The sequence below is a fragment of the Pseudopodoces humilis genome, chromosome 1 (assembly GCF_049639895.1).
Source record: "Pseudopodoces humilis isolate 2021_Gansu_Grassland_sample_001 chromosome 1, ASM4963989v1, whole genome shotgun sequence".
Lineage (NCBI taxonomy): Eukaryota > Metazoa > Chordata > Aves > Passeriformes > Paridae > Pseudopodoces > Pseudopodoces humilis.
This window is the reverse complement of record NC_142200.1, coordinates 98,647,572-98,661,201: the sequence shown is the minus strand read 5'-3', so window position 1 is coordinate 98,661,201 and position 13,630 is coordinate 98,647,572. Positions and strand designations below refer to the sequence as shown.

Sequence of the window (13,630 nt, the reverse complement as noted above, 5' to 3'; positions counted from 1 at the left end):
AACACTCCAGGTCCACTTCCGGCCACCAGGTCTGAAAGGGACATTAACACAAACTGCATGGATTGATGCTAAGGAAAAATGGAATACAATACACAATTTTTGGGTTGTCCAGGACAAGCTGAAAAAAGAAAATACCTTAGAGCACACACAAACCAAATTATAGACAAAATGGATCATACTAGTTAAACACATGGGTAGATATCTACTCAGGGTCTTTTGAAAATGGGAAGAGCTTTGGCATATATTCAGTCCTAGGCAGATCTCAAATGGTATGCATTTCAGCATTTTTTTGACAATGAAGCTTCAACCAAAATATCCCAGTCTGGTCAATGTATTTAGATCAAATATTAACGTATGCTCCAGTAATAGCAACACTGGCACACTTCCTACCACTCAATTTTAGTAACAAGCTGAAGTTATCACAAAAATATGCAGTAAGTTTCTCTCATAATTCAGTTCTTTAAAACATACCCAAAAATATTTACATAAATTGGTAGGAGTGAATTTGGAAAGAAATATTTTATGCACATGACTGACTGTGCATCCACATAGATGCAAGAGCCAACATGTCTAACAATGAAAAAACTTAGAAATTAAGGTGAGCTATTAGTTTTTCCTCTTCAATTCTCAGTTGTCATAGGCTCAGTCTTACCTTCTCATCCAGTTCTGACACAGCTAAATGTATTGCATGCACTCACGTGATAGCAGCCATTGCTCTGCTGCTCCACATTTTGCATTGAACTATAATCAAGTAGAGGACACCTCTCTGGAGGAAGACCTCATTGCACTCTCCACCATCCTTACGAGGGAAAGCAGAGGGGAGGTACTGTTTCCTCTCCCATGATCAGTGACAGGACCCAAGGAAAGGGCAAGAAGTTCTGTCAGGAAGGTGTAGGTTGGATATTAGAAAAAGGCTCTTCACGGAGATGGTGGTTGGGCACTGGAACAGGCTCCCCAGGGAAGTGGTCGCAGCACCAAGCCCAGCAGAGTTCAAGATGTGTTTGGACAATGCTTTCAGGCACATGATGTGACTAGGGATGTCCTGTGCAGGGCCAGCAGCTGTAGTCAATGATCCTTGTGGGTCATTTCCAACTCAGAATATTCTGATTCTGTAGTTTCATAGAGGCACTGCAAACCTTGGTGTTCCAAAATGGAGCCCAGCATTTTCAGCAAGCCCATTTCACATATAAATAGATAAAAGATTTGGTTCCTACCCATGAATACAGCAAGCACAAGTATCAGATATGGAGTGTATTTTATTGCTTTATGGTTGCAACTGGAATTGCCAGAAGGGTCATTCTGCTCTGATGTTAACAAGGTTTCTATGAATGGGACGAGACTTCCTGCACACCCTCACACTGTTGCAGAATAGTCAAAGAAAATTGCTAGACACCACTATTGTCAAGCTACTGTATGTTCAGCAAGAGGCTATAGAAATTACTAAATACACCACAGATTTCTTAGCCAACATTTTTGAAAGTCAATTGAGTTTTTAAAGCTATGGAAAGCTACAGAATAAAGTTAGCATAAAAATTCAACATGGGTTTCATAAGTAACAGAAGACTCAACTTTATAGCTTTTTACAAATTAAGGCATCTCTCTCCAGTCTGCAGATTTACCACACATTGCATTTCACAAAAGAGAGCAGTACTGACAGCATTAGGCTAACTTGGAGGGAACTACCATGGAAGGATTTGATCTTGCCAGAGAAGAGTGTGTCTTCAGCTTCCTAAAGAAATAGGGGATAAAAAGTGCTCTCAGGCACAGAAGCACTCTGAGCAGCTAGACCTAGGAATGTCAGACACTCAAGCAGGCTAAACAAAACACTCTGTGACACAAATATAACACTCACTTTAGATTACTTTCTCATGATATACCCAAATCCTGTAATACATGATGCAAGCTATATTCCCTGCAGGTTGAGGAACAACACTTAGGTTCTCCTTGAGTGTGCCAAAAGAAAATTACTTAGAATGCATTTTTATTTTATTAAAACTTATGTAGGTTGTCCTTTTTTTGATTCAGGGTTTTGTTTGTTTGACATTTTTAGTTGTTGCTGTTGTTGTTTGTTAGTTTATTAAATCTCACTTTCCATTCTTATAGAAAAGTAATTCTGGAACAAGCTTACCTCAGTTTGTTGCCTGCTTTCAGGTAGTCTTGTAGCAACTAAGCAAATTACCTATGAACAGAAGGTAGCAGATATATAGTCTCAGCTTTTAAAAAGTGGCCTTTTATCAGACTAATCTGGTTTAATGTACAATTATCTTCATGCACAAAAACCAGTCTTCTAGAGTACTTTGGTTTAATTGCTTGACAATTAGCATGGGCTATAGCGATGTTTATGAATAATACAGTTATCAATTAACACTGCACAAATATTTTAGAAAAATGGAAGTTTATTCATCTTTGAATGGCTCAAATAGCAAATAAAAGAACAGGATAAGGCATCAGCCAAGACAAGTTTTGTGTCTAGTGGCTTCATAACACCTCAGTTCCCAGTACACAGGTTCCAAAGCAAAGTCACAATGTTAGTGGTTAGACTCCCTGGCTAAATAGACCCAAATGAGTACACAGTAAGATGAAAACTGGCTTATATTTGCCAGTCACATGAGTAATTTTTATTCTGCATTTGGCAGTCTACTAAATGCACATACAAAATTCCTACTGATAAATATTGAACATGACAAATATAACTCCTAAGTCTTGAGTCCCTAGAACGTCTGTTAGCATGAAAGTTAAATATTTGTTACCTAGTTTGCTTGAGCACATTTTAAACTGTCAGTTATAGGCTTATACATGTATAAAAAGTATAACAGTTTGTGGAATTGATCTAGCCTGTCTCACCCCAGGAGTCCAAAACCCTCAAACATTCTGGTATATTTTTAGTTAAGATGTAGCACACTAACCATGTGCTAGTATTCTTGTTGTTCTGAAGCAACTGAGGCAGTATGTTTTGTTTGGGGATTTTGGATGTGCATGTTAAAGGTTTCTGTATTGCAAAGCACATTTGATTGTTTGATATCAACATTAACTAGAAAAAGTAGCTACACTGTTCCCCATTTGAAAATCAACATAGACTAAACAGTACAAAACCTGCAAAGAGTTTCAGCATAACACACCATGTTCCAATAGCTAAGTATTAGGAACACAAAAGAAATTAACCAGAATTTCCTAGACAACATCTTAACTCAAAACACAAAAGCGCTACTAGATCAGCCCCACTCCACCCAATTCCAGGGAGTTAAAACCCAAGGAACATCTAGACAAAAATTATGTGCAAAAGGGAAGTTTCAAGGTACCAGCACGCTAAATTTTAAACAACCATTCCAGGCTTAGATGTGCCATAGACATATGACTTCAGTCTTATTCTTATGTGTATTCTGACCTTTTAGTTTTAAGATACCATATTGTCTACCAAGTTACAGATGACAGAATATGCTCTGTATTATTCACATTACCAGAGTATGGCACACATTTAAAAAACAGACACTGCTAGCAGACAGCTAGTGAGTGAAATCATCCACATAACTGCACTCCACAGAGAGGGCAGTCTTGCACTGATGCACAGGGACAGTCTCCATGCAACAGAGTTGAAAATACACCCTTGATTAAGCGACCTGCTATGTTTGGGTTTTAAAATTAAGGCATATTCAAATGTTTCAATGTAAAAGATTACATCGCTTTTCTAAGTTAATCAGGTAATGCAGAACCACATATAGTTTTCCTCAACATATCTGTTCGCATATACATTATTCTTTTCTAATTTGCATAACTCCATGGCAAAACAGCTGCATACTGCTTTGTTAGGTATCATGTTCACAATTGTAATTTTCAAGGCAACAAAAGACAAGATGAATTGACAAATACCAGTGATAAAAAAGTATGCTTTATATGAACCCACAAAGTAATACTTTGCCCCTCTGTCCGCTATTAAAGAAAAGACTACCTATGAAACACTACATTCAGAAGAAATGTGAGAAGGTAGGCAATTATGAAATGGACTGAACTTTGCTTCTCTTGAAGCCACATAATTTGTTTTCAGTGAATTTGGCTTTCAGTGCAGCTCCAAATCATGCTTTTAGTGGTACATTACATTTTCCAACATGTTAGGGTAATTTCAGTCACTTCAGCCTTCAATGGCATGCTTATAAATTATGGTTTTTATTAGTATGGTCAGGATAGGAAGGAATCCAAGCTTTCGATTATAAAATGCAACATCTTTCTCTGATCCTCTTAGCTAGGCTTTTTCTTTTCTTCTTCCCATTCTTTTCTTTGCTGTCTTCCATTTTTCTGGCTCTAATTTCTCTCATTAAATCAAAAAACACCTGGAAAAGATATAAGAAGATAAATGCAAAAACAAATAATTTTGATATGAGTTAATTTCAGCTATCACTGACATCCACTTCAGTTGTTTCAAACAGAATCTATTACATGCAACCAGTTTGAGCAAACAAATACAGACACAACAAATCTGTCACTGGTTTTGAAGGCCAAGTTGATATGATGTAATCCTGCTTGTCTCATGGCCCCATAATGTTACCCTGTCTTCTGTTATTCACTTATGAATCCTGTCAGGCATTCATAAGTGAATGTCAGGCAATTTTAGACGATAATTGAAACAAGGGTCTCATTGCCAGCCAAGATTTTCAGATGTTGTATGTACATACTACTGAGAAAACTTAAGGAAATCAGTTTACCTTTTGAGTATTTTAAGTGATGAGCTGCAAAGGTTGAAAAAGTGCAACATTCAATTTTAGAAACATATTCATGTAGTAGCAGCATAGACTGAAATGTACATATGGTATGCTGTATGGTATGTTCCATGATGCAAGTCTAAGCATAAAGTGACTAGAGAAAAAAACCCCAATAGCCCAGCATTTCCTTTAAAGCAAAGTTTTCAATCATACAACTACATAAACAGTTTCTTTCATCAGGTAATCTTGGCTGCAGCTGCCATACTACAATCTTAAATACACGTGAAGTTCACTTTCATCAAATGGTTTAGGACAAAGTTGGAGATACCCCACTCACTTAGGTAAGAGAGATCCTACTGACAGACAGTTAAGGCTTTATGACTGGGCTGCTTAAAGCTACTTTACTAATTTGAACAGCAGATTTTGACTTGACTTACAGAAGGTTACAGCAAATAATATGTATACATCTTTCTAATTTTACTGTAGGAAATCAGCTGAGCAATTCTAAAACTTCTCTCTCAAGAGAGAGTCCCTAGATACCCTATCACCCTGAGAATGCCAAATCCCATCCGATCTTGGAAACTATGCAGGATCAGGCCTGGTTAATACCTGACTACCTGGGAATACCAGGTGCTCTTGGCTTCTTTTTTCAGCCCTGAAATGAGCTCAGTGGGCCAGAGCATGATGCTAATAACACCAAGGTCATGGGTTTGATCCCTATATGGGCCATTCACCTAAGGGTTGGACTCAATGATCCTTGTGGGTCCCCTCCAACTCAGAATATTTTGAGATACTTTGAAATTTGAACTAAGAAATATATCTACAGCAAGAGACTTGATCCATTTCTGTGAAACATGAACAGTGGAGGGGCTGAAAAGCTCTCTACAGAGCTCAGTAGGTTTTTATGACACTAATTTCATATTGACTGCAGGAAAAATATCAACTTTCATCACATAAAATCCCAGGAAAATCAATGGAACCAAACATTTCCATGAAGAAATGAGATCGCATTTAGATTTTTAAATGTGTGCTAAGTTGTTTGTATTTAAATCAGTGCTAATAGCAAGATGCAACTGTCAGCTTGCTTAAGTACTGATACTGTAGAACAGTATTTAGCTGTCTGGAATACATAACCTTCTGAGAAAATATTTACTGGGTCACCTTTGCCAAAAGTGAGTGGAGGGTGGCTGTGCTTTCCCAAGTGAGTAAAATCACTATTCTGGAATTCAGAGAGGCCAGATTTCTTATACAATAGTAAACCAAGTTTGTGTAGCAAACTCCAAAACTTCGTATGCTTCAAGCAACTAAGAATACCCAGTATTCACTTGTGCCAACGAGGCCTCATTTATGGCCTGTCGAACCTTAAATCTATATGACATGTTAATCTGAATCCATTATGCCACCAGCTCCAAAAAGAAACCTGGAGCTCTCTGGTAGCTTACCATGTATGTGCAAAGACTATTGATCCAGGAGCTATTGAAAAAAAATATATTACATGCACTTTTTTCCCCAGGTGCTAAACAATAATGAAGTGGATTTGAAGAGCTGGATTTTTACAACTGTAGTAGATGGCTGTTAACTGCAATTATACACCAAAAATAAAAGATGTGTTAGTTTTTATAACAACAACAAAAAATCAGACCTTTATTCAACAATGAGGATGAGTTCTGCTGTACTTGACTAAGAACTCTGCTGTTCTGTAGGGTAAATCACTATAGTACTGAAAAATCAGTTTCTTCAGTAAGGTAACTGACAGGACTCAACTAACAGTTGAGTTTAAGTTATTACAAAAGAGAATTTGCATTACAGCTCTCATGCTGTAATTGACAGCTCATACATATGGATTTACATTAGAGAATTTTTCACCATATGCAAGGTGCAGCATCTGGATGAGGGCAACCCCAGACATGAGTACAGACTGGGAGATTAACTTTCTGAGAGCAGCCCTGTAGACATGGACTTGTGGGCTTTCGTGGATGAAAAGCTGGACACAATCTGGCAATGTGCACTCACAGCCCAGAAGGCAAATGGTATCCTGGGCTGCAGCAAAAGAGGATTTGCAATAGGTCAAGGGAGGTGGTTGTCCCCTTCTGCTGTCTCATGAGACCCCACCTGCAGTGCTGTGCCCAGGTCTGGGATCCTCAGCACAAGAAAAAAACATGGACCTGTTGGAGTGGGTCCAGAGGAGGCCACAAAGATGCTCAGTGGGCTGGAGCAGCTCCCCTACGAAGGCAAGCTAAGAAAGCTGGGCTTGTTCATACTGAGGAAGAGAATGCTCCAGAGACCTTATTGCAGCCTTTCAGTTCTTAAAGAAGGTTTATAAAAAAAGACAAAGCATCTTTTTACATGGGCAGCTTGTGATAAAAGCCTTGCAGGAACAGTTCTGAACTAAAAGGGGAGAGAATCAAATGATTAATTGTAAAAAAAAAAAAAAGTTCTTTACTGTGAGGGCAGTGAGACACTGGAAAAGGTTGCCCAGAGAAGTTGTGGATGCCGTAACTCTGGAAGTGTTCAAGGCCTGGTTGGATGGGAGCCTGAGCAACCTGAGTGGTTGGTATCCCTGCCCATGGCAGGGCAGTTGGAATTAGATGATCTTTAAGGTTCCTTCCATCACAAACCTGTGATTCAATGTGGGATGAACTTTGTCAACAGCTCTGAAAGGTTGGCACATTGCTAAAACCTATTTATTTCTTTTGCCACACAAAAACTCTTACAGTCTACAAGGCTGACAGTTATTCTGAATTGCAAGACCTTGCATTCTTGCTGAAGCACTCAGAACTAATCTGCATTTTCTTTTCTTGGAGATAAATATTTTCTTTATCTTATGAGCTTCTGAACCATCCTCTGAAAGCTCATAAGACACTTCTAGGCTTTTCACAGCTTTTTGTATTCATCCACTCTTTATTGAAACACCATACAAAGAGGCAGGTGGTTAAATGAGGGTAGGGAAGGCTCAAATCCCTCCTTTATTTGCTTTTATAAGGTGTTTTATTCTGACTGAGGATCAGAAAGTATTCACTGTTCAGAAGTAGACTCTCCTCTAGTTACAGAAAATGCAGTATGAAGTCTAGGCCAAAAGGGCTGACCCAAGACAATTTTATAAGGTCTTGTGTCATATCATGACAATAATGATTCTTTCCAGTTTAGAATGGGATAAATGTATTACACACAACATTTTCACTGTTCTACAAGGAGTCACCTAGTCCTGCAATTCAGGCAAGCTAAGGAAGAAAAGCATTTGATCAAAATGCCACAAAATTATTACTAAAATTAAGAACTTAAGGAGAATGACCCATGAAAAGGAGGGATAAAGTAAAAATTGATGGGCTGATATGTTTAAGAGGCTAGTTATTACCTTGTCAACATTAGCTCGTGTTTTTGCAGAAGTTTCCACATAATTAACATTCCACTGATCAGCTCTGTTTTTTGCTTCCTCTACAGAAACTTGTCTTTTATCTTCCAAATCTGATTTATTACCAACTAGCAAAAAAGGAACATTCTCATCTTCTTTTACTCTTAAGATTTGCTCCCTGGAGAAGAAGAAAAAAAAAAAAAAAAAGGAAAAGAAAAAGAAAATGAAGCTTTTCATAGAGCATCATTCTTAGAACACAAAAAGAACTCAGACTAGATACTTTTATATCTTACAGTGACAAGCCACTTACTCATTTTATGTAATTTATGTAACAGGAAAGTCTTAAACCTCATTATGACATTTTACAGAATGAAGACAGACAACTAGTCCTCAAGGAAGGAAGGAGTTGAGTCAGTAAGAAATGAAAAAAAATAGAACAGGATTGGTTTAGGTGAGAATTTATATTAATAATTTATTCTTTAACAGTGTTATTTGAGAGCATTACCACAGTCATTACATTACTATTTTTGATGGCCATTTTTAAGCTATCCAGGCTTCAGTTTTACAACTAATTCTTTCCTAACAAAATGTGCCATTTTTAAAGCTGATAAAATGGTCCATAGCATATCAAGAGAAAATCTCTTCCTTTCAAGTATCTTTCTCAAGTCAATTATATTCAGTTTCTCCAAAGGTCTTAATTTAATTGTAAATCTGTGTACAGACACAAGCTATATATGCATCAGATTTTTAAGGACAGATTTTAAGACCTTTCTACTGTTTTAACGGCGAGGATGAAAGGTTTAGATCTATAAATAAAACTCAATACTACAAATACTTTTATGCAAGTCTTCAATGCTTAAAAATAATGCAAGTTTTATTCTAATTGAAAATGCATTAATTATCTGGAAGAAAAGTTGTCTCAGAAGAAGAATATTCTGTATTTTGTCTATGAAAAAAGAAGTATAAAGTTAGTTGTGAAAGGTAGCCCTCTGTCATGGAGCAATTCCTTAAAGACTGACAAAAAGCACCGAAAAATAAACGTCTTTTGATAGCTGAGGTGAAACCAAATTTAAAGCTGAAGGGAGAGAAGCTGAAGACAGTTAAGTAATTGATATTCTAAAGGGCCTTGATTTGGTATACAGCAGGAAGCTCACATTACAAAAAGCTCTGAATAGCATGCAGTCTTGTGGAAGAAGCCTACTTCTCTAAAGCTGAGAAACTGTATATAGTCCATAATTTTTTCTAAAACTGTGCATTTGAGGCAGACTGTGACATCACATTTATGTATGAGGTATAATTAAAAAGCAAAATTTCTCCTCTTCCACACAAATACCAGTGCCAATGTTTTAACAGAGTCTGCAGCTATCCAAAAGTAGTTTGAATAGCCTGGGGATCAGGAAAGTGGCCAGAAGAAAACTCAGTGCATCATGCCAGTATCTGTGCAAAGAAGACTTCTGGTAAAAATCTAATAGCTTTCAATACTGATTATCCAGGCAATGCTATACTGGGTTAGCATGGCAAGGTTTTGTTAGTGGTGGGTCTACAGATGTGGCTTCCGCAAGAACCTGCCAGAAGCTTTCCCAGTATCTGTTACTGGCATGTCTAGTGCCAGCTGGCTCTGGGACAGACCCACCACTGGCCAGGGCCAAGGCAATGGTAGCAACACCTCTGGGATAACTTATTTAAAATAGTACTGCACAGGTAGAATTGCACTCAGAGAGGAAAAGAGTGAGAATGTGTGAGTGGAACAACTATATAGATACTAAGGTCAGTGAAGAAGGGGAAGGAAGTGCTCCAGACACCAGAGCTGAGATTCCCCTGCAGTCCACGGAGGACATCCATGCTGGGATATGCTCTTGGCAGGTGTGTATACTGTGGGCCCCTGGAAAGAGGGGTCCATGCTGAAGTAGGTTTACTGGCAGGAATGGCGATCCTGTGGGGGACCTACGCTGGAGCACTCTGTTCCTGAAGGACCGCAGCCCATGGAAAGGGACCCATGCAGGAGCAGTTAGTGAGCTTCCAGTCCTGGGTAGGACTCACACTGGAAAAGTTCATGGACAACTATCTCCCATGGGAGAGACTCCCCACTGGAGCAGGGGAAGGATTTCTCTCCCTGAGGAAGATGCAACAGCTGGAACGACATGTGATGAACTGACCGTAACCCCCATTTCCTGTCTCTCTAGGCCGCTGGGAAGGCGAAGGCAGAGACCAGGAAAGAAGGAGGGGTGGAGTGGAAGGCATTTTTAAGGCTAGTTTTGCTTCTCATTATTCTGCTCTGATTTGGATTGGCAATAAATTCAATTCCTTTCCCCAAGCGATGTCTGTTTTGCCTGTCATGGTAATCAGTAAGTGATCTCCTCCTGTCCTAAACTCATCAGCCTTTCATTGGATTTTCTGCTCCCTGTCCAGCTGAGGATGGAAGAGATAGAGGGGCTTTGGTGGGTACCTGGGTAAATGCCAAGTCAAACCACCACAGATGCCAAACAATTTCACCATGTAAAATGTTAACCTAACAGCAATTCAGATTATGATATTCACACTCTCCTCTGAGCCCCTTCTGAAGACTAAACAAGAAATATCTAATTAATGATGTGCCAGCTTGAAATCTAGAACATAAAAAAAATCCACACTATGAGAGCCAGATAAATTCTACTCAAAGCAAGGCCAAATTTTAACAAACAATCTTTCAAGTATTTAAAAGTACAGTCATTGCAGGTCTGTATTCTATTGATAAAATTACTTGGACAATGGCATTTCAGAGCATATCAGGAACCTCACTGAACTGCAGTAAAAAGCTCTCGTGTTGAAGGTCTGCCACTCCAGCAGAACAAAGTTCCATAAAAACAAACATCCAAGTTCTTGTCACTTTCTTTAATACTTGGCCCTTAAGTAGTTGTCTTAGGTTACAATATAAGTTGTAACCAGAACTATATATTCTAGCACCATCTTCATAAACTGTTAAAACCAGGTGAGGCAGCATTCTTTATCTCTTCCATGACTCATCCCTGCTTACTCCCTCCAGGGGATGTCTTCTGCTAATGGGCCGTCAAGTCTCACTGCATGACTGATAAAATTACATCATCCCATTGTTAAGTGCTCTGTCCAGGGGGAGGAACCAAGCATTTCTACCTGGATATAATCTGAGGTTTGGAACATCACATCACGGGCAGCCTACCTACTGAATTCACAGAGGACAAGAGCCACATAACCACCACTGGACCTTCAGAGGAAGGCCAGGATCACCTCTTCAACAGAACCACATCTGTCATTGCAACAGGACTGCAGCCACTGTTTGATCAGACTGCTACCAATACCCTGACCAACAGGGTGTCAGGCTGTATCCTGACTCTGTCAGTTTAAGCCCATCTTCTGCTTTTATTTCAATTTTCCCATTGTAAATTGTAGTTCTGACTTGGAATCTCTCAGTGGTTTGCTTTCAAACTAGGAGAGCAGTATGGCCTCAGACTACTCACCAGTGCCAAAGGTACTTTAACTGTACCTTCAAGAGATACAGATTACTTTTACACACAGAGCAGAAAAAATATATTTTTCTGAGTTATATTTTATCATTTAGTCTTCTATGGTTCATTTTCATATTTGGATTGGGGACAATTTTAATTTTAATACCTTTACTTGAAGGGACTTTTTTCTTTCATTTTTCCTCTTTCAACGTGTATGCTGTTAACTCTTACCTTTACTGGAAAGTAGGACTTTTTTTAAGGCCAAAGATCATTACTTTGAAGCACTGGCATGATTTTAAACATGTTTGAATAGGTAATTTTGCACTCTAGGGGAGCTGAACTATACTAAACTGTCCTCCATGATTGACAGTACCCAGCAAAAACCTACAAACAAAAATGGTCTGCTCTGCCCTCTCTCAAAATATATAAACAGACATATAGAAACACAAATAAATTAAAAAAAAACATTGGAAGATGAAAAATTTACTTTCTCCCCTGTCCATACCTCTTTCTCCTCCCTTAAACATACGCTGCTACTTAGTGCTAACTAAGTTGAACTATAACAGCATCTCCAAGAAAACTAATTTCAATGGGAATCAGATAACTCCTTTTTATATTTCTTTCCTTAATTTTATTTCAAATATTATGGCCCTTTCTATTTCATTACACTTTGAACTGGTAAAACTGTTTTCTGATATCTGTGTTTTTTTAAAAATACAGTGGTGGATTATTTAAATGTTTTCTCTCTCAACTGAAATGAAATACCTATAATATACTCCTACCTGTATAATATTCTGTTACTATCTTAAGAGTTTTAATATGATGCAGCCTGTGGTTGAGACCATGGTGAAGCAGCTGTCTCCTGAATGTTGCTGTGTATCTGCTCTGTGGCAATAGCCTTTCTGGTATTCAGAAACACAGCAGATAAGACATCTGAAGTGGTACAGATAGCAAAAGCATGGCTAGGCATCTGTTAAAAACATGTGACAACAGTAAGAGCTGGCATCCAGTCTGGACCATCAAAAGGGTAACACAAAACACACACAAAAAAACCACCACTTTCAATCATCTCAGTGGAATTAGAATTATTATATTGCCTTGTAACTTACCTGAAGTCTGCAGTCGCTGCAAAGGATTCCAGCTCTGTAATAGAGAAGACGCAAAGAAACCCTTCTCCACTTCGGAAGTAGTTGTCTCTAATTGCAGCATAGTCCTCCTGCCCTGCTGTATCCAATATATCAATTTGGACTTCTTCCCCATCCAGAACCACCTTTTTCCTGTAGCTATCTGCTTTGGTGGGCTCATAGTCTTCAACAAACTAGAAAAAAAAACCTTCATGAAGTAAAATCATGCCTGTACACGGCAATTGCTTCTGTTTGCACATAAGGATATAGCAAACATATTAAATGGGTACTGTAACTAATAACTAAGCATTGTGCATTTAGGCCCTGTGAAGTACTCAAACAACTGATAGTTAAAGCCTAAACAGTTTTAGGTTTATGCTTTCCTCAGCCATTACAAGGAAATGTAGAGGTAATTTCAAAACATCTGTTTTGAAATATCTGTGTACTGTAGTACACAGTACTGTTTACTGTGAAGTATCCGTGCACTACCCAAACCTCTTCTTCTGGTTCAAGCACAATATCTGCCTTTGTTCCATTATGAAATCAGGTAGTCCTGACTTTGGATATATTTAGTATCAACTTTTAAAGTACACTGAATGCTTAACTTCTGACTTTTAATAAAAAGGGATGAGTTTCACTGAGAAAAAAAAAGGAAAAGAAAAACTCATTTTCTTTCCTCTCTTCAACAGCAACACAAAAACCAGAATAAATTGTTTGTTTCAGGTGTCATGCAACTCAACTAAGTGAAGAAGCTTTGAGCTATAATAACCAAGTTATAATAGGTCTAGTGAGCAATGCAAAAATATTCCAGTAATATGACAGAGTATCAAACAGCTGAGAAGTCTGGAAAAGGCCAAATTTTGCCTTCATAGGTACCTCTAGAAGGAAAATCAGTAATCTCAAAACATGTTTTTGTTCCACTTAACTGCTGAATTTCATACCACATCACATACATTTAGACCCTTTCAGAAAATAATTCTACAAATGTAACTTGAACAA

The 13,630-nt window shown here is 38.3% G+C and overlaps 1 protein-coding gene across 4 annotated transcripts in view; it reads right to left on the bottom strand.

The window, feature by feature from the left end:
• Positions 1-2,378: 2,378 nt before the first annotated feature.
• Positions 2,379-13,630, bottom strand: part of RALA (RAS like proto-oncogene A) — a 30,509-nt gene continuing 19,257 nt past the window's right edge. For all 4 annotated transcript variants that reach the window (XM_005529932.2, XM_088054669.1, XM_014258692.2 and 1 more), the window contains exons 3-5: positions 12,617-12,825; positions 8,050-8,224; positions 2,379-4,325 (exon numbers count right to left, since the gene is read on the bottom strand). In XM_005529932.2, coding sequence (XP_005529989.1) covers positions 4,203-4,325; positions 8,050-8,224; positions 12,617-12,825 — 507 coding nt within the window. In that variant the 3' untranslated portion in view covers positions 2,379-4,202. The remainder of the gene's footprint in view (positions 4,326-8,049; positions 8,225-12,616; positions 12,826-13,630) is intronic.